The sequence below is a fragment of the Salvelinus namaycush genome, unplaced genomic scaffold (assembly GCF_016432855.1).
Source record: "Salvelinus namaycush isolate Seneca unplaced genomic scaffold, SaNama_1.0 Scaffold4, whole genome shotgun sequence".
NCBI classification, from domain to species: Eukaryota; Metazoa; Chordata; class Actinopteri; order Salmoniformes; family Salmonidae; genus Salvelinus; species Salvelinus namaycush.
In genome coordinates, this window is record NW_024061007.1 from 725,289 (window position 1) to 741,604 (window position 16,316).

The 16,316-nt window shown below is 42.1% G+C and overlaps 1 protein-coding gene across 1 annotated transcript; it reads left to right on the plus strand.

Annotated features, from left to right (window-relative positions):
• The first annotated feature begins 8,897 nt into the window (after positions 1–8,897).
• Positions 8,898–15,736, plus strand: LOC120040996 (tripartite motif-containing protein 16-like). The gene is made up of 6 exons (XM_038985964.1): positions 8,898–9,531; positions 9,955–10,050; positions 13,974–14,207; positions 14,586–14,745; positions 14,871–14,930; positions 15,162–15,736. The coding sequence occupies exons 1-6, from the start codon at positions 8,935–8,937 to the stop codon at positions 15,680–15,682; spliced, it is 1,668 nt and encodes a 555-aa protein (XP_038841892.1). The 5' UTR covers positions 8,898–8,934; the 3' UTR covers positions 15,683–15,736.
• The last annotated feature ends 580 nt before the right edge of the window (positions 15,737–16,316 follow it).

Below are 16,316 nucleotides of genomic sequence, written 5' to 3' on the forward strand. Positions count from 1 at the left end.
TTGCAATGGATGTAAAAACAGACTTTGTTGACTTGTGAGGCCAGTGGTGTACATGGTGAGTTAAGACAATCAGAAATCAGACATTGCCAAATGGGCACTTTCCTACATCTGAATGCATTCTGGAGAGAGACACACCATAACTTCACCACCTCCCCTTCTTCTTGAGGCAAAATGTTAAATTATTCTCATGACACATTATCTTCACACATGTTTAAGGCGATTTTCACTGACAGTCGCAACTCAATCAACTACACCTACTGCCATGCCCACTTCCCAAATCGTAGGCTTCCCAAACACACTGGGGGGATTTGAAACAATCCAGAGCATTTATTTTAATGAATTGAATGTTCCTCTGTGGCTAAGATGCTCCCTGGTGAAGTATTTTTATAATGTTATTTAGAGGAGTAATTCTATAATGTTGGTGAAACATCACGTTACTTTAGGACAATCCAGCATCCTAACTGTGCACTGTGAACGAGCTAACTTTCCTTTCCATTTCACAAGAAGCTGAAACCAGAGATCTGTAAATAATGATGAGATGCTCATGTCTCCGCCCTAACAATGGGGGTCTGAGACTCTACACCGGTTATAAAGAGGATTCATGTGCTTCATTTGAAGGAGTTATTTGGCCACTTTAGTACAGACCTTATCAAAACATATAGGACTATGGGCTAGGCTACAAGAGGTGTGATACTAACCTTATTAAAACATATAGGACTATGGCCTAGACTACATGAGGTGTGATACTAACCTTATTAAAACATATAGGACTATGGGCTAGACTACATGAGGTGTGATACTAACCTTATTAAAACATATAGGACTATGGGCTAGGCTACATGAGGTGTGATACTAACCTTATTAAAACTTATAGGACTAGGCTACATGAGGTGTGATACTAACCTAATTAAAACATATAGGACTATGGCCTAGACTACATGAGGTGTGATACTAACCTTATTAAAACATATAGGACTATGGCCTAGACTACATGAGGTGTGATACTAACCTTATTAAAACATATAGGACTATGGGCTAGGCTACATGAGGTGTGATACTAACCTTATTAAAACATATAGGACTATGGGCTAGACTACATGAGGTGTGATACTAACCTAATTAAAACATATAGGACTATGGACTAGGCTACATGAGGTGTGATACTAACCTTATTAAAACATATAGGACTATGGCCTAGACTACATGAGGTGTGATACTAACCTTATTAAAACATATAGGGCTATGGGCTAGGCTACATGAAGTGTGATACTAACCTTATTAAAACATATAGGACTATGGGCTAGGCTACATGAGGTGTGATACTAACCTTATTAAAACATATAGGACTATGGGCTAGGCTACATGAGGTGTGATACTAACCTTATTAAAACATATAGGACTATGGGCTAGGCTACATGAAGTGTGATACTAACCTTATTAAAACATATAGGACTATGGGCTAGGCTACATGAGGTGTGATACTAACCTTATTAAAACATATAGGGCTAGGCTACATGAGGTGTGATACTAACCTTATTAAAACATATAGGACTATGGGCTAGGCTATATGAGGTGTGATACTAACCTTATTAAAACATATAGGACTATGGGCTAGGCTACATGAGGTGTGATACTAACCTTATTAAAACATATAGGACTATGGGCTAGGCTACATGAGGTGTGATACTAACCTTATTAAAACATATAGGGCTATGGGCTAGGCTACATGAGGTGTGATACTAACCTTATTAAAACATATAGGACTATGGACTAGGCTACATGAGGTGTGATACTAACCTTATTAAAACATATAGGACTATGGGTTAGGCTACATGAGGTGTGATACTAACCTTATTAAAACATATAGGACTATGGGCTAGGCTACATGAGGTGTGATACTAACCTTATTAAAACATATAGGACTATGGGCTAGGCTACATGAGGTGTGATACTAACCTTATTAAAACATATAGGACTATGGGCTAGGCTACATGAGGTGTGATACTAACCTTATTAAAACATATAGGACTATGGGCTAGGCTACATGAGGTGTTTTACTAACCTTATTAAAACATATAGGACTATGAGCTTGGCTACATGAGCTGTGATACTAACCTTATTAAAACATATAGGACTATGGACTAGGCTACATGAGGTGTGATACTAACCTTATTATAACATATAGGACTAGGCTACATGAGGTGTGATACTAACCTTATTAAAACATATAGGACTATGGGCTAGGCTACATGAGGTGTGATACTAACCTTATTAAAACATATAGGACTATGGACTAGGCTACATGAGGTGTGATACTAACCTTATTAAAACATATAGGACTATGGGCTAGGCTACATGAGGTGTGATACTAACCTTATTAAAACATATAGGACTATGGGCTAGGCTACATGTGGTGTGATACTAACCTTATTAAAACATATAGGACTATGGACTAGGCTATATGAGGTGTGATACTAACCTTATTAAAACATATAGGACTATGGGCTAGGCTACATGAGGTGTGATACTAACCTTATTAAAACATATAGGACTATGGGCTAGGCTACATGAGGTGTGATACTAACCTTATTAAAACATATAGGACTATGGGCTAGGCTACATGAGGTGTGATACTAACCTTATTAAAACATATAGGGCTATGGGCTAGACTACATGAGGTGTGATACTAACCTTATTAAAAAATATAGGACTATGGGCTAGGCTACATGAGGTGTGATGCTAACCTTATTAAAACATATAGGACTATGGACTAGGCTACATGAGGTGTGATACTAACCTTATTAAAACATATAGGACTATGGGCTAGGCTACATGAGGTGTGATACTAACCTTATTAAAACATATAGGACTATGGGCTAGGCTACATGAGGTGTGATACTAACCTTATTTAAACATATAGGACTATGGGCTAGGCTACATGAGGTGTGATACTAACCTTATTAAAACATATAGGACTATGGGCTAGGCTACATGAGGTGTGATACTAACCTTATTAAAACATATAGGACTATGGGCCAGGCTACATGAGGTGTGATACTAACCTTATTAAAACATATAGGACTATGGACTAGGCTACATGAGGTGTGATACTAACCTTATTAAAACATATAGGACTATGGGCTAGACTACATGAGGTGTGATACTAACCTTATTAAAACATATAGGACTATGGGCTAGGCTACATGAGGTGAGATACTAACCTTATTAAAACATATAGGGCTATGGGCTAGGCTACATGAGGTGTGATACTAACCTTATTAAAACATATAGGACTATGGGCTAGACTACATGAGGTGTGATACTAACCTTATTAAAACATATAGGACTATGGGCTAGACTACATGAGGTGTGATACTAACCTTATTAAAACATATAGGACTATGGGCTAGACTACATGAGGTGTGATACTAACCTTATTAAAACATATAGGACTATGGACTAGGCTACATGAGGTGTGCAACTCTGATTGGCCATTCATTTGTTAATTAACTCAGGAACCACACCAATGTGGAAACACCTACTTTCAATATACTTTGTATCCCTCATTTACTCTTATTTCCTTTAATTTAGTCAGTTACCTGTCTGCATTTGTCATCTGTTACCTTTTTCTTGTTCAAATCATGTGTTTTATTGAAAATGTTCCATTCCTATTGTTATAAACAGGGACAATCGTGACTTTGACTCCACACAACATAAAATCCACAGATGTTTAAAATATGTCTCTCAACATTGATCACTTTTCTACAGTGTTTCAAAGATATATCTTGTGTTTCAGATGTTTTATATACCTCTGTTTCTGGTGATAAATTGTTACTTTTTATAAACTTTTTATACTGTATTAAAAAAGCGAAGTTTGATCTTGAACTTGATTGTGTATTTATTCTTCACCTTAAACTGATGAATAGTTAATCTGGTCCCTTAAACTGATGAATAGTTAGCCTGGTACCTTAAACTGATGAATAGTTAGCCTGGTACCTTAAACTGATGAATAGTTAGCCTGGTACCTTAAACTGATGAATAGTTAGCCTGGTACCTTAAACTGATGAATAGTTAATCTGGTCCCTTAAACTGATGAATAGTTAGCCTGGTACCTTAAACTGATGAATAGTTAGCCTGGTCCCAGGTTAGTTTGTGTTGTCTTGCCAACTCCTATAGTATTTTGCAATACAGCACAAACAGATCTGGGACCAGGCTAATGAACAGTCTGTATTCAAATCTAAGTAAATGTTGTGATGGCTTCCGGTCTACGCAGTTAATTGACTGTAACATTAGCTAAACGTTTCAGCACCACTCCCCATTTCTCCTGGTCCTCTTCTCTCTCCTGGAGCTTGGCCTGGTGGGCAGAGTAGACTATGCCCAGGATGAGGCTCTCAAAGCGGGGTGCAGCCAGAGGGATAGCCCCTCTCTGGTCCTCCAGGGTCTTGGGGATGTTGTGTTTGATGCGAGCCAGGAAGGCCCGTCCCTGCCTCATAGATGCCATCTCCAGGTCCTTCACCATCTGCTCCATGGAAGAGAGGGTCTTGGGGATGTTGTGGTTGATGCGAGCCAGGAAGGCCCGTCCCTGCCTCATAGATGCCATCTCCAGGTCCTTCACCATCTGCTCCATGGAAGAGAGGGTCTTGGGGATGTTGTGGTTGATGCGAGCCAGGAAGGCCCGTCCCTGCCTCATAGATGCCATCTCCAGGTCCAGCAAGATGATGTTGTTGTCTTTGTCGATCTCTACTCCACCCAACAAGAACTATATGGAGAGGAAAGAAACTAACGATCAGTGAAATGTGGGTAGATAATAACATATGTATAAGAAAGAAGTTTAGGAGTGAGCTGATATGGGTGAGCGGAGGAAAAACAAAGAGTTTAAGACAACATGCCCATTAAAGTGTAGCCTGGTCCCAGACCTGTTTGTGTTTTCTTGTTGACTTTGATGGTCGTTGTCAGTAAGACATCCCAAACTGATCTGGGACCAGGCTAATAGAAGTGTAACCTCAAACATCAGGTTGGCATCACTGAGGGATTGGCCCTGGGTAGGAAGATCGCCATGTTTGGCACCAGACACGTCTGAGAGAGAAAAATGTTATTCCTTTTAAATGATTCATTATGAGAAAAAATATATTGTTCCACTCAGGACCATTGCATATGAACATTTACATATTGATAAAGATTGTCAAACTGAACTTCCACTCAGAACCTGTTGTGGTATTCTATCACATTATATAACATACTAATTATGTAACTGGACTTCCTCTCAGAACCTGTTGTGGTATTCTATCACATTATATAACATACTAATTATGTAACTGGACTTCCACTCAGAACCTGTTGTGGTATTCTATCACATTATATAACATACTAATTATGTAACTGGATATCTACTCAAGGCATTCAAGACACAGAATATGTAAAATATCTAAAGACAATAACACTAACTATAAATGAGTCTGATAACTCACCATCTAAGAGATTCTGAAGCCATAGAGTCCCCAGAGTGACCCAGAGCAGGATTCAGAGTTGAGATTTCACCACCATTTCTCTTTTCTGAACGTATAACTCTGATTGGACGATGGTTTCACTGCCTCCTGTCTTTCCTGAGCTTCTACTTCAAGTTCTGTTTTTATACACTAAAAACCCCAGTGTGATAGCCAGTGAGTTAAAGGCTAGAATGCCATACATTCTTCAACCTAGGAAACAGGGCATCGGGGCCAGTTGGCTCATAGGTTTACAGTTACAGTTACAGTTTACACTACCGTTCTTCATTCCTGGTCCTACTGGGTGTACAGGCTCATTATTCCAGCCAGTACACACCCAACTGTTCAACTACCGTAATCACTAAGCCATTAACTGAATGTGTGTTAGTATTTGAACCAAGTCAATAACACAATAAAAAAGTATATATACAGTGTGTGCAAATGAAGTAAGATTAGGGAGGTGAGGCAATAAATAGGCCGTAGTGGCGAAATAATTACAATTTAGCAAATAAACACTGGAGTGGTAGATGTGCAGAAGAGGAATGTGCAAGTAGAGATACTGGGGTGCAAAGGAGAAGGAAGAAAAATACATATAAATAAAATAAATAACAAAATGGGGATGAGGTAGTTGGATGGGCTATTTACAGATGGGCTATGTACAGGTGCAATGATCTGTAAGCTGCTCTGATAGCTGATGCTTCAAGTTAGTGAGGGAGATATGAGTCTCCAGCTTCAGTGATTTAGCGACAGCACCACAGATTCACTGGCAGCATCAGCTGAGCTGGGTCGTCACTAGTTACCACAGCCACAAAGTGATCGCCTAATTATACAATTGATCTTCTTAAAACGTGATTTTAAACCTAACCACACTAATAACCGTATGCCTAACATGCTGTCTACACCGGGATGTTGATTTTGTCCATCCACACCAGACATGATCAGGACCAGCAGGCTGAAATATCAAAACGAACTCTTAAAACCAACTATATTAATTTGAGAACAGGTGGACATGAAACGTTCATGGATATTTAGTTAGCTAGCTTGCTGTTGCTAGCTCATTTGTCCTATTTAGCTAGCTAGATTGCTGTTGCTAGCTCATTTGTCATATTTAGCTCGCTAGCTTGCTGTTGCTAGCTCATTTGTCCTATTTAGCTCGCTAGCTTGCTGTTGCTAGCTCATTTGTCTTATTTAGCTAGCTAGCTTGCTGTTGCTAACTCATTTGTCCTATTTAGCTAGCTAGATTGCTGTTGCTAGCTCATTTGTCCTATTTAGCTCGCTAGCTTGCTGTTGCTAGCTCATTTGTCCTATTTAGCTAGCTAGATTGCTGTTGCTAGCTCATTTGTCCTATTTAGCTCGCTAGCTTGCAGTTGCTAGCTCATTTGTCCTAGTTAGCTAGCTAGATTGCTGTTGCTAGCTCATTTGTCATATTTAGCTCGCTAGCTTGCTGTTGCTAACTCATTTGTCCTATTTAGCTAGCTAGATTGCTGTTGCTAGCTCATTTGTCCTATTTAGCTAGTTAGCTTGCTATTGCTAGCTCATTTGTCCTATTTAGCTAGCTAGATTGCTATTGCTAGCTCATTTGTCCTATTTAGCTAGCTAGCTTGCTGTTGCTAGCTCATTGTGCTATTTAGCTCGCTAGCTTGCTGTTGCTAGCTCATTTCTCCTATTTAGCTCGCTAGCTTGCTGTTGCTAGCTCATTTGTCCTATTTAGCTAGCTAGCTTGCTGTTGCTAGCTCATTTGTCCTATTTAGCTAGTTAGCTTGCTGTTGCTAGCTCATTTGTCCTATTTAGCTAGCTAGATTGCTGTTGCTAGCTCATTTGTCATATTTAGCTCGCTAGCTTGCTGTTGCTAACTCATTTGTCCTATTTAGCTCGCTAGCTTGCAGTTGCTAGCTCATTTGTCCTAGTTACCTAGCTAGATTGCTGTTGCTAGCTCATTTGTCCTGGGATATAAACAGTTTGTTATTGTTATTTTTCTTGAAAACAAGATCCTTTTTTCCCCTGGATTTTTTGTAGAATTTTGACCCATTTTGAGTCACACAAAATCAAGTTCTATTTTAGCGCCTGGCTACGCAGACGCGCGTGAGCAGTTTTGATGAAATGATTGAAAAATATCAAAAATCAATCAATCAAATGTATTTATAAAGCCCTTCTTACATCAGCTGATGTCACAAAGTGCTGTACAGAAACCCAGCCTAAAACCTCAAACAGCAATCAATGCAGGTGTAGAAGCACGGTGGCTCGGAAAAACTACCTAGAAAGTAGTAGAAGCACGGTGGCTGGGAAAAACTACCTCGAAAGTAGTAGAAGCACGGTGGCTGGGAAAAACTACCTCGAAAGTAGTAGAAGCACGGTGGCTAGGAAAAACTCCCTAGAAAGTAGTAGAAGCACGGTGGCTGGGAAAAACTCCCTTGAAAGTAGTAGAAACACGGTGGCTGGGAAAAACTCCCTAGAAAGTAGTAGAAGCACGGTGGCTAGGAAAAACTACCTCGAAAGTAGTAGAAGCACGGTGGCTGGGAAAAACTACCTCGAAAGTAGTAGAAGCACGGTGGCTAGGAAAAACTCCCTAGAAAGTAGTAGAAGCACGGTGGCTGGGAAAAACTCCCTTGAAAGTAGTAGAAGCACGGTGGCTGGGAAAAACTCCCGAGAAAGTAGTAGAAGCACGGTGGCTAGGAAAAACTCCCTAGAAAGTAGTAGAAACACGGTGGCTAGGAAAAACTCCCTAGAAAGTAGTAGAAGCACGGTGGCTGGGAAAAACTCCCTAGAAAGTAGTAGAAGCACGGTGGCTAGGAAAAACTCCCTAGAAAGTAGTAGAAGCACGGTGGCTGGGAAAAACTCCCTAGAAAGTAGTAGAAGCACGGTGGCTGGGAAAAACTCCCTAGAAAGTAGTAGAAGCACGGTGGCTGGGAAAAACTCCCTAGAAAGTAGTAGAAGCACGGTGGCTGGGAAAAACTCCCTAGAAAGTAGTAGAAGCACGGTGGCTGGGAAAAACTCCCTAGAAAGGCCAAAAGTCCCCCCTCCCCCCATTGTAGCTAATTATCTAGAACACATTGTACAGTTTTACAACCACGTATGAGTTATTATGGACGCTTATAGTTAGTATCACAGCATATCAGTTTAAGACATTACAACATTCATTAAAAGCATTATAGATATGTACTTCATAGAAACTGTTACCCTTTATATATTCTAACCACTCTATTTAATTTATTCCATATTAAGGGTCCTAACCTAGGAACTAAAATATTTGTCTCCTCAACTTTGCCTGCAGTTCACTCTCTCCCTCCCTTCCTCTAACCCCTCCCTCTCTCACTCACTCCTTCCCTCCCTCTAACCCCAGCCCTCTGGCAGAACCAGGAAGTCCCTCCCCTTCACGAAGTCTCTTCTGAGAAAACGAAACTGATCTGAGTCTCTGTGTCGTCTGTCTGTGTGAGAGTAAACAACCGTCCAAATGGCTCAACAGGGAGTTCTGCTGGACCAGGACCAGTTCTGTTGTTCTGTCTGTCTGGATCTACTGAAAGAGCCGGTCGTTATTCCCTGTGGACACAGTTACTGTAGGAGCTGTATTGAGGGCTGCTGGGATCAGGATGTTCTGAAAGGGGTCTATAGCTGTCCTCAGTGCAGAGAGACCTTCACTCCAAGGCCTAATCTGAGGAAAAATAACATGTTGGCTGAGGTGGTGGAGAAACTGAGGAAGACAGGACTCCAGGCTGCTCCCCCTCCTGCTCTGTGCTATGCTGGACCTGGAGATGTGGCGTGTGATGTCTGCACTGGGACCAGAAAGCAGAAAGCCCTCATGTCCTGTCTGGTGTGTCTGGCCTCTTACTGTGAGACTCACCTCCAATCTCACTATGAATCTCGTGCTTTGAAGAGGCACAAGCTGGTCAAAGCCACCGCACAACTACAGGAGAAGATCTGCTCTCATCATGACAAACTGCTGGAGGTTTACTGTCGTACCGATCAGCAGTGTATCTGTCTGATGTGTGTGATGGATGAACATAAAGGCCATGATACAGTGTCAGCTGCAGCAGAGAGGACTGAGAAACAGGTAAGACCAGAACAACTTGTTGGTGACTGTCTGATAAACAAAGAATTAAAGATACAGTAGGAACTAAATCTGTATGAATATGAGATCATTCAAATGAAATGGATCCACAAATATGAACACAAACCTTGAGTATATAGATATGTTAACCGAGATTCTCCAAATGTATCACCATTTTCTAAAGTCAAACACTATTATCATTCTGAATGGCCTTTTATGAGTCCAAAGTTCAGTCTCAACCCCTTGATACATGTAGGCCTACCATAAAAACTATAATCATTCACATAGCAACATAATATCATATTGTAAAGGGACTTCCCCAGGATTGTAGACCTTCCTCTCTATGGGTCCTATGTCACATGACTATACTATTGATCTGCTGGACTAATAAAGCTTGATAGCTCATTGAAGAGTGATTCTCCACAGAGGCAGCTGGGGATGAGTCAGCAGAAGGTCCAGCAGAGATTCCAGGAGAGAGAGAAGGAGCTGAAGAAGCTCCAACAGGATGTGGAATCTCTCAAGGTGAGTATTGTTGACCAGAGGAGACACACCATTTCACTTCTCTCCTCCAATCAGAGAGAGAGAGAGAGAGAAAGGGCCCCTCTCCAATCCCACTGACCCCACTGTTGGGAACAGGTTGTCACTGCTGAGGCAGTGAAGAAAGTAGAGGATGATGGGGGTGAAGGATCCTGATCTGCCCTAAATCACAGACAATAGATGTTGTTGTGGCAGCTGCAGAGAAGTATTTGGTCATACGAGATTTGACTTCAGAAGAGTTACAGGGTGTGTTGAGTGGTGGTGTCCCGTCCTCCCAGGTCGTTGGCATGGTGCAGGAGCAGATAGGGTCAAAGTAGTGGAATGGGGTAGTGGTGTTTTTAATGAGTGTAGGGTGAGTTGGCATGGTGCAGGAGCAAATAGGGTCAAAGTAGTGGAATGGGGTAGTGGGTTTTTAATGAGTGTAGGGTTCGTTGTCATGGTGCAGGAGCAGATAGGGTCAAAGTAGTGGAATGGGGTAGTGGGTTTTTAATGAGTGTAGGGTTAGTTGGCATGGTGCAGGAGCAGATAGGGTCAAAGTAGTGGAATGGGGTAGTGGGTTTTTAATGAGTGTAGGGTTAGTTGGCATGGTGCAGGAGCAGATAGGGTCAAAGTAGTGGAATGGGGTAGTGGGTTTTTAATGAGTGTAGGGTTAGTTGGCATGGTGCAGGAACAGATAGGGTCAACGTAGTGGAATGGGGTAGTGGGTTTTTAATGAGTGTAGGGTTAGTTGGCATGGTGCAGGAGCAGATAGGGTCAAAGTAGTGGAATGGGGTAGTGGGTTTTTAATGAGTGTAGGGTTAGTTGGAATGGTGTTACTTAGTATAATCATAATTTCCCCTTTTCCCATTTTGTATCACAAAGTAAAATAGATTTATATTATAGTCCAGTTGGGGGCGGTAATGCAACATATTGGATGCCAACCACCGTTAAACTCCAAAGAAGAAGAAACGTTATATTATGTCTATGTACAGTGTTGTAACGATGTCTCTCTCTCTCTCATTCCATCACTTTCGTGGTAGTTGGTTGTGTGGGTCTCTGGTTATGAATGGGGTGCTGACAGACAATCGTTGATGGATATTTATAGAGCTCTGATCAGGACAACAATTGATTACAGGTGTATAGTTTATGGAACAGCAGCAAAGACTTGTCTTCAGAAGCTGGACAGAATCCAGTATATAGCTTTAAGGATATGTATTGGTGCATTTAAATCAACATCTGTATGTGTCTTACTAGTGGAGGCAGGTGAGATGCCTTTGGATATACGGCGTAATAAATTGTCATTAGCTTATTGGGTTGAAAGGCTGTGAGGTTGAGCATCCCACTGCTACTGTTCTAGATGACTGTTGGGAATATACTAGTAGACAAGGCAGTGGTTTTGGTTGGACAGTTGTAGGTATCAATGTTATTATGGAGAATTGAGAGAATGGGTGTAGTAGTGAGATTCTGCTGGGTCCCAGCACATTCAGGTGTGGAAGGAAATTAAATTGTAGACCAGTTATCTAAAAGAGCTTTGAAACAAGATATAATTGATATTAATGTTCCACTGGGTAGAGGTGAGGCCAAATGTAAGATCAGAGACATTTTGATAGATGTGTGGCAGAAGAGATGGGACTCTGAGCACAAGGGACGTCATTTATATGTCCTCTAAAGGTCGGTGGACCAAGGATCAAAGGTCAGATTAGGAAGGAAGAGGTGGTGTTTACTCGATTGTGTTTAGGACATTGTACATTGAACTGGTCCTTACATCGGGTTGGCAGCATGTGAATGGTTTGTGTCTGGAGGGTATGGTCAATGAAACGGTGGAGCATGTGTTGTTATATTGTTGTAAGGATGTTGAAGAGAGGGAAAGATTGAAGTGTAGGGTCATTGAGGTTGGACAGGGGGGGGGGGGGTTTGGAAGAGATTTGGGGGATGGGGGAGGGTCTATTAGAAGTTACTAGGACTCTTTTTTATTTTCTCAGAAGATCTGAGTTAGGTAGGAGGATTTAGAAATGTTGTAAACCGTGATTGAACACACTCCAGCACAGTAGGTGGCGCCATGCACCTTTATGGTTGGTTTGTGGACCGCCATTATATCATAGAAGAAGAAGTTGGTCTGTGAGGGTTTTGTGGTTCCTGAGGAGGGATACTATTCTTTTTTCTTTTGGTTTTCAAGTATTTTCTGAATTTATTAAAGCCAAAGCTAAAGCTACCCTAAACAATTCAATATATCAGTCAATATATTTTCTCTGTGATTTGTTGTTTTCCCGTTAACCGTTCCATCGCATCTTAACCGTGTTACCGGGTGGGCACTAGGACCCGGGGGAGGCTGCTGCTGCAGAGGCTGCTGCACCGGTAGTGACGTCAGTCCTACTTGTAGCTCATTGTGGTCAACGTCAGCTGTGGCTCGAGACTGCTAGCTAACGGTTAACGGAGAGGAAAAGACTCTGACAGGACACATTCATGTAGATAGGCTATGATGGCAATTTGTGGTAAGTTACAATAGAGAGAGAGACTTTTCACTACTATAGACTTTGGTCAGAATCAAAGCTTTGTTAACCAATACGTTTTTATGTGAGGCTGCCGGTAAGTTACAGTGTAACAGACGTTGTGAGCTAGCTAACGGTAACGGTAACGGTGTCTTTTAAATTCGACATAAGTTATGTGGCGATTATATCTAGATAACGTTGTATTTAATGTAGTTTTACTATCTGTACCAGGCTATAAATGACACAAATGATATCTAGTTAACGTTGTATTTAATGTAGTTTTACTATCTGTGCCAGGCTATAAATGCACAAATGATATCTAGATAACGTTGTATTTAATGTAGTTTTACAATCTGTGCCAGGCTATAAATGACACAGATGATATCTAGATAACATTGTATTTAATGTAGTTTTACTATCTGTGCCAGGCTATAAATGACACAGTTGATATCTAGATAACATTGTATTTAATGTAGTTTTACTATCTGTGCCAGGCTATAAATGACACAGATGATATCTAGTTAACGTTGTATTTAATGTAGTTTTACTATCTGTGCCAGGCTATAAATGACACAAATGATATCTAGTTAACGTTGTATTTAATGTCGTTTTACTATCTGTACCAGGCTATAAATGACTCAAATTATATCTAGTTAACTTTGTATTTAAGTTTCCATGTGAGTCATTTAGCAGACACTCTTATCCAGAGCCACTAGGGTTAAGTGACTAAATCTGCCTAAAAAAGGCGATTTACAGATTTTTCACCCAGGAGGTTTTCTGTACCTGTCTGTCCAGGAGGGAGGAGAGTACAGCAGGACCAAGAGGTGTTCTGTACCTGACTGTCCAGGAGGGAGGAGAGTAGAGCAGGACCAAGAGGTGTTCTGTACCTGTCTGTCCAGGAGGGAGGAGAGTACAGCAGGACCAAGAGGTGTTCTGTACCTGACTGTCCAGGAGGGAGGAGAGTAGAGCAGGACCAAGAGGTGTTCTGTACCTGTCTGTCCAGGAGGGAGGAGAGTAGAGCAGGACCAAGAGGTGTTCTGTACCTGTCTGTCCAGGAGGGAGGAGAGTAGAGCAGGACCAAGAGGTGTTCTGTACCTGTCTGTCCAGGATGGAGGAGAGTAGAGCAGGACCAAGAGGTGTTCTGTACCTGTCTGTCCAGGAGGGAGGAGAGTAGAGCAGGACCAAGAGGTGATCTGTACCTGCCTGTTCAGGAGGGGGGACAAGGCCTGGTGGACCTGGAGAGCAGGGTGGCAGCGTTCTGAATGAGGTGCAGAGAGGATACTGTACCTACTGTCTCTCTCTGTCCATCTCTCTGTCTCTCTCTCTCTCTGTCTCTCTCTCTCTCTGTCTCTCTCTCTCTCTCTCTCTCTCTCTCTCTCTCTCTCTCTCTGTCTCTGTCTCTGTCTCTCTCTCTCTCTCTCTCGCTTTCTCTCTCAACAGCGCTCTGCACAGTCAGCAGTGGAGGACAGTGATCAGATCTTTACTGAGCTGATCCGCTCCATTGAGAGAAGGAGCTCTGAGGTGAAGGAGCTGATCAGAGCCCAAGAGAAGGCTCAAGTGAGTCAAGCTGAAGGACTCCTGGAGCAACTGAAGCAGGAGATAGCTGAGCTGAGGAAGAGAAGCACTGAGCTGGAGCAGCTCTCACACACAGAGGATCACATCCATTTCCTCCAGGTAACTAAACTGTCTTGTTACATGTGATATGAAATTAACTTCATGTGAAACTATTCATCTACATCATTATGTTATTATGTCCTGTCTCTCTCTCTGTCCCTGTCTCTCTCTCTGTCCCTGTCGGTCCCTCTCTCTCCCTCTGTCCGTCCCTCTCTCTCCCTCTGTCCGTGTCTCTCTCTCCCTCTGTCCGTCCCTATTTCTCCCTCTGTCCGTCCCTCTCTCTCCCTCCGTCTCTGTCCCTCCCCCTCTTTGTCCTTCTCTGTTCCCCTCTCGGTCTCTGTCCCTCTCTCTCTGTCTCTCTCTCTCTCTCTCTCTCTCTCTCTCTCTCTCTGTTCCTCCCTCTCTCTCTTATCAGTCTCTCTCTCTCTCTCTCTCCAGAGTTATCAGTCTCTCTCCAGTATCAGTGTATCTTCAGACTTACCCAGCATCGTTGTCCGTCCTCTTCAGTACTTTGGAGATGTGAGTAAGACTGTGTCTGAACTGAGAGAGAAACTAGAAGACTTCCTTAAAGGAGAATGGACCAAGATCTCCACTACAGGTGTGTTGAAAACAATAAGAACATCAACTTTAGACTATTGAAAGTTCCCTACTAGTCATATACATGTGGAATATGGTCTGATGATAACATTCCCTCTCTCTGTCAATGTGTTTGTGTGTCTGTAGTGAATATAGTGGATGTTGTACTGCCTCCAGAGCCCAAGACCAGAGAACAGTTGTTACAATGTGAGTCTCTTTATTGTGAAGTAACTAACAGTATCTTTTTACTGACACTCCTAACAATCCCTCTAGAAATATATAGCAATAGTAGATCTAATCAAAGACTGGGTATCTATCTGACTCCTCATATTTCTCTGATTTGATCTCTGCTGTGCTCTAATCAAAGACAGGGTAGATACAGTATCTGACTTAACTTATTGTTCTGACTCCCCTCATTGGTCTCTGCTCTTCTCCCAGATTCCTGTCAGCTCACACTGGACCCAAACACAGCACACACACAGCTCTCTCTGTCTGAAGGGAACAGAAAGGTGACCTATACAGACCAAGTCCAACCATATCCTGACCATCCAGACAGATTCACCAACCAGTGGCAGGTTCTGTGTAGAGAGGGTCTGTCTGGACGCTGTTACTGGGAGGTGGAGTGGACTGGTGATGTTGTTACAGCAGTCTCATATAAAGACATCAGCAGAACAGAGACAGGTAATATATTTGGACACAATAACAAGTCCTGGAGTTTAGAGTGCTGTAGTGGTGATTATTGTTTCAGACACAATAGTGTTGAGACTAAAGTATCAGGCCCTCAGTCCTCCAGAGTAGGAGTGTACCTGGATCACAAGGCAGGTACTCTGTCCTTCTACAGTGTCTCTGACACAATGACCCTCCTCCACAGAGTCCAGACCACATTCACTCAGCCCCTCTATCCTGGGATTTGGCTCTGTGATTATAATGATACTGCTGAGCTGGTTAAACTGTTGTAGGGTCCACATAGATACTAGTCATGCTGGTGTAGTCTATAGCTGAGCTGGTTAAACTGTAGTAGGGTCCACATAGATACTAGTCATGCTGGTGTAGTCTATAGCTGAGCTGGTTAAACTGTAGTAGGGTCCACATAGATACTAGTCATGCTGGTGCAGTCTATAGCTGAGCTGGTTAAACTGTAGTAGGGTCCACATAGATACTAGTCATGCTGGTGTAGTCTATAGCTGAGCTGGTTAAACTGTAGTAGGGTCCACATAGATACTAGTCATGCTGGTGCAGTCTATAGCTGAGCTGGTTAAACTGTAGTAGGGTCCACATAGATACTAGTCATGCTGGTGTAGTCTATAGCTGAGCTGGTTAAACTGTAGTAGGGTCCACATAGATACTAGTCATGCTGGTGTAGTCTATAGCTGAGCTGGTTAAACTGTAGTAGGGTCCACATAGAGACTAGTCATGCTGGTGTAGTCTATAGCTGAGCTGGTTAAACTGTAGTAGGGTCCACATAGATACTAGTCATGCTGGTGTAGTCTATAGCTGAGCTGGTTAAACTGTAGTAGGGTCCACATAGAGACTAGTCATGCTGGTGTAGTCTATAGCTGAGCTGGTTAAACTGTAGTATGGTCCACATAGATA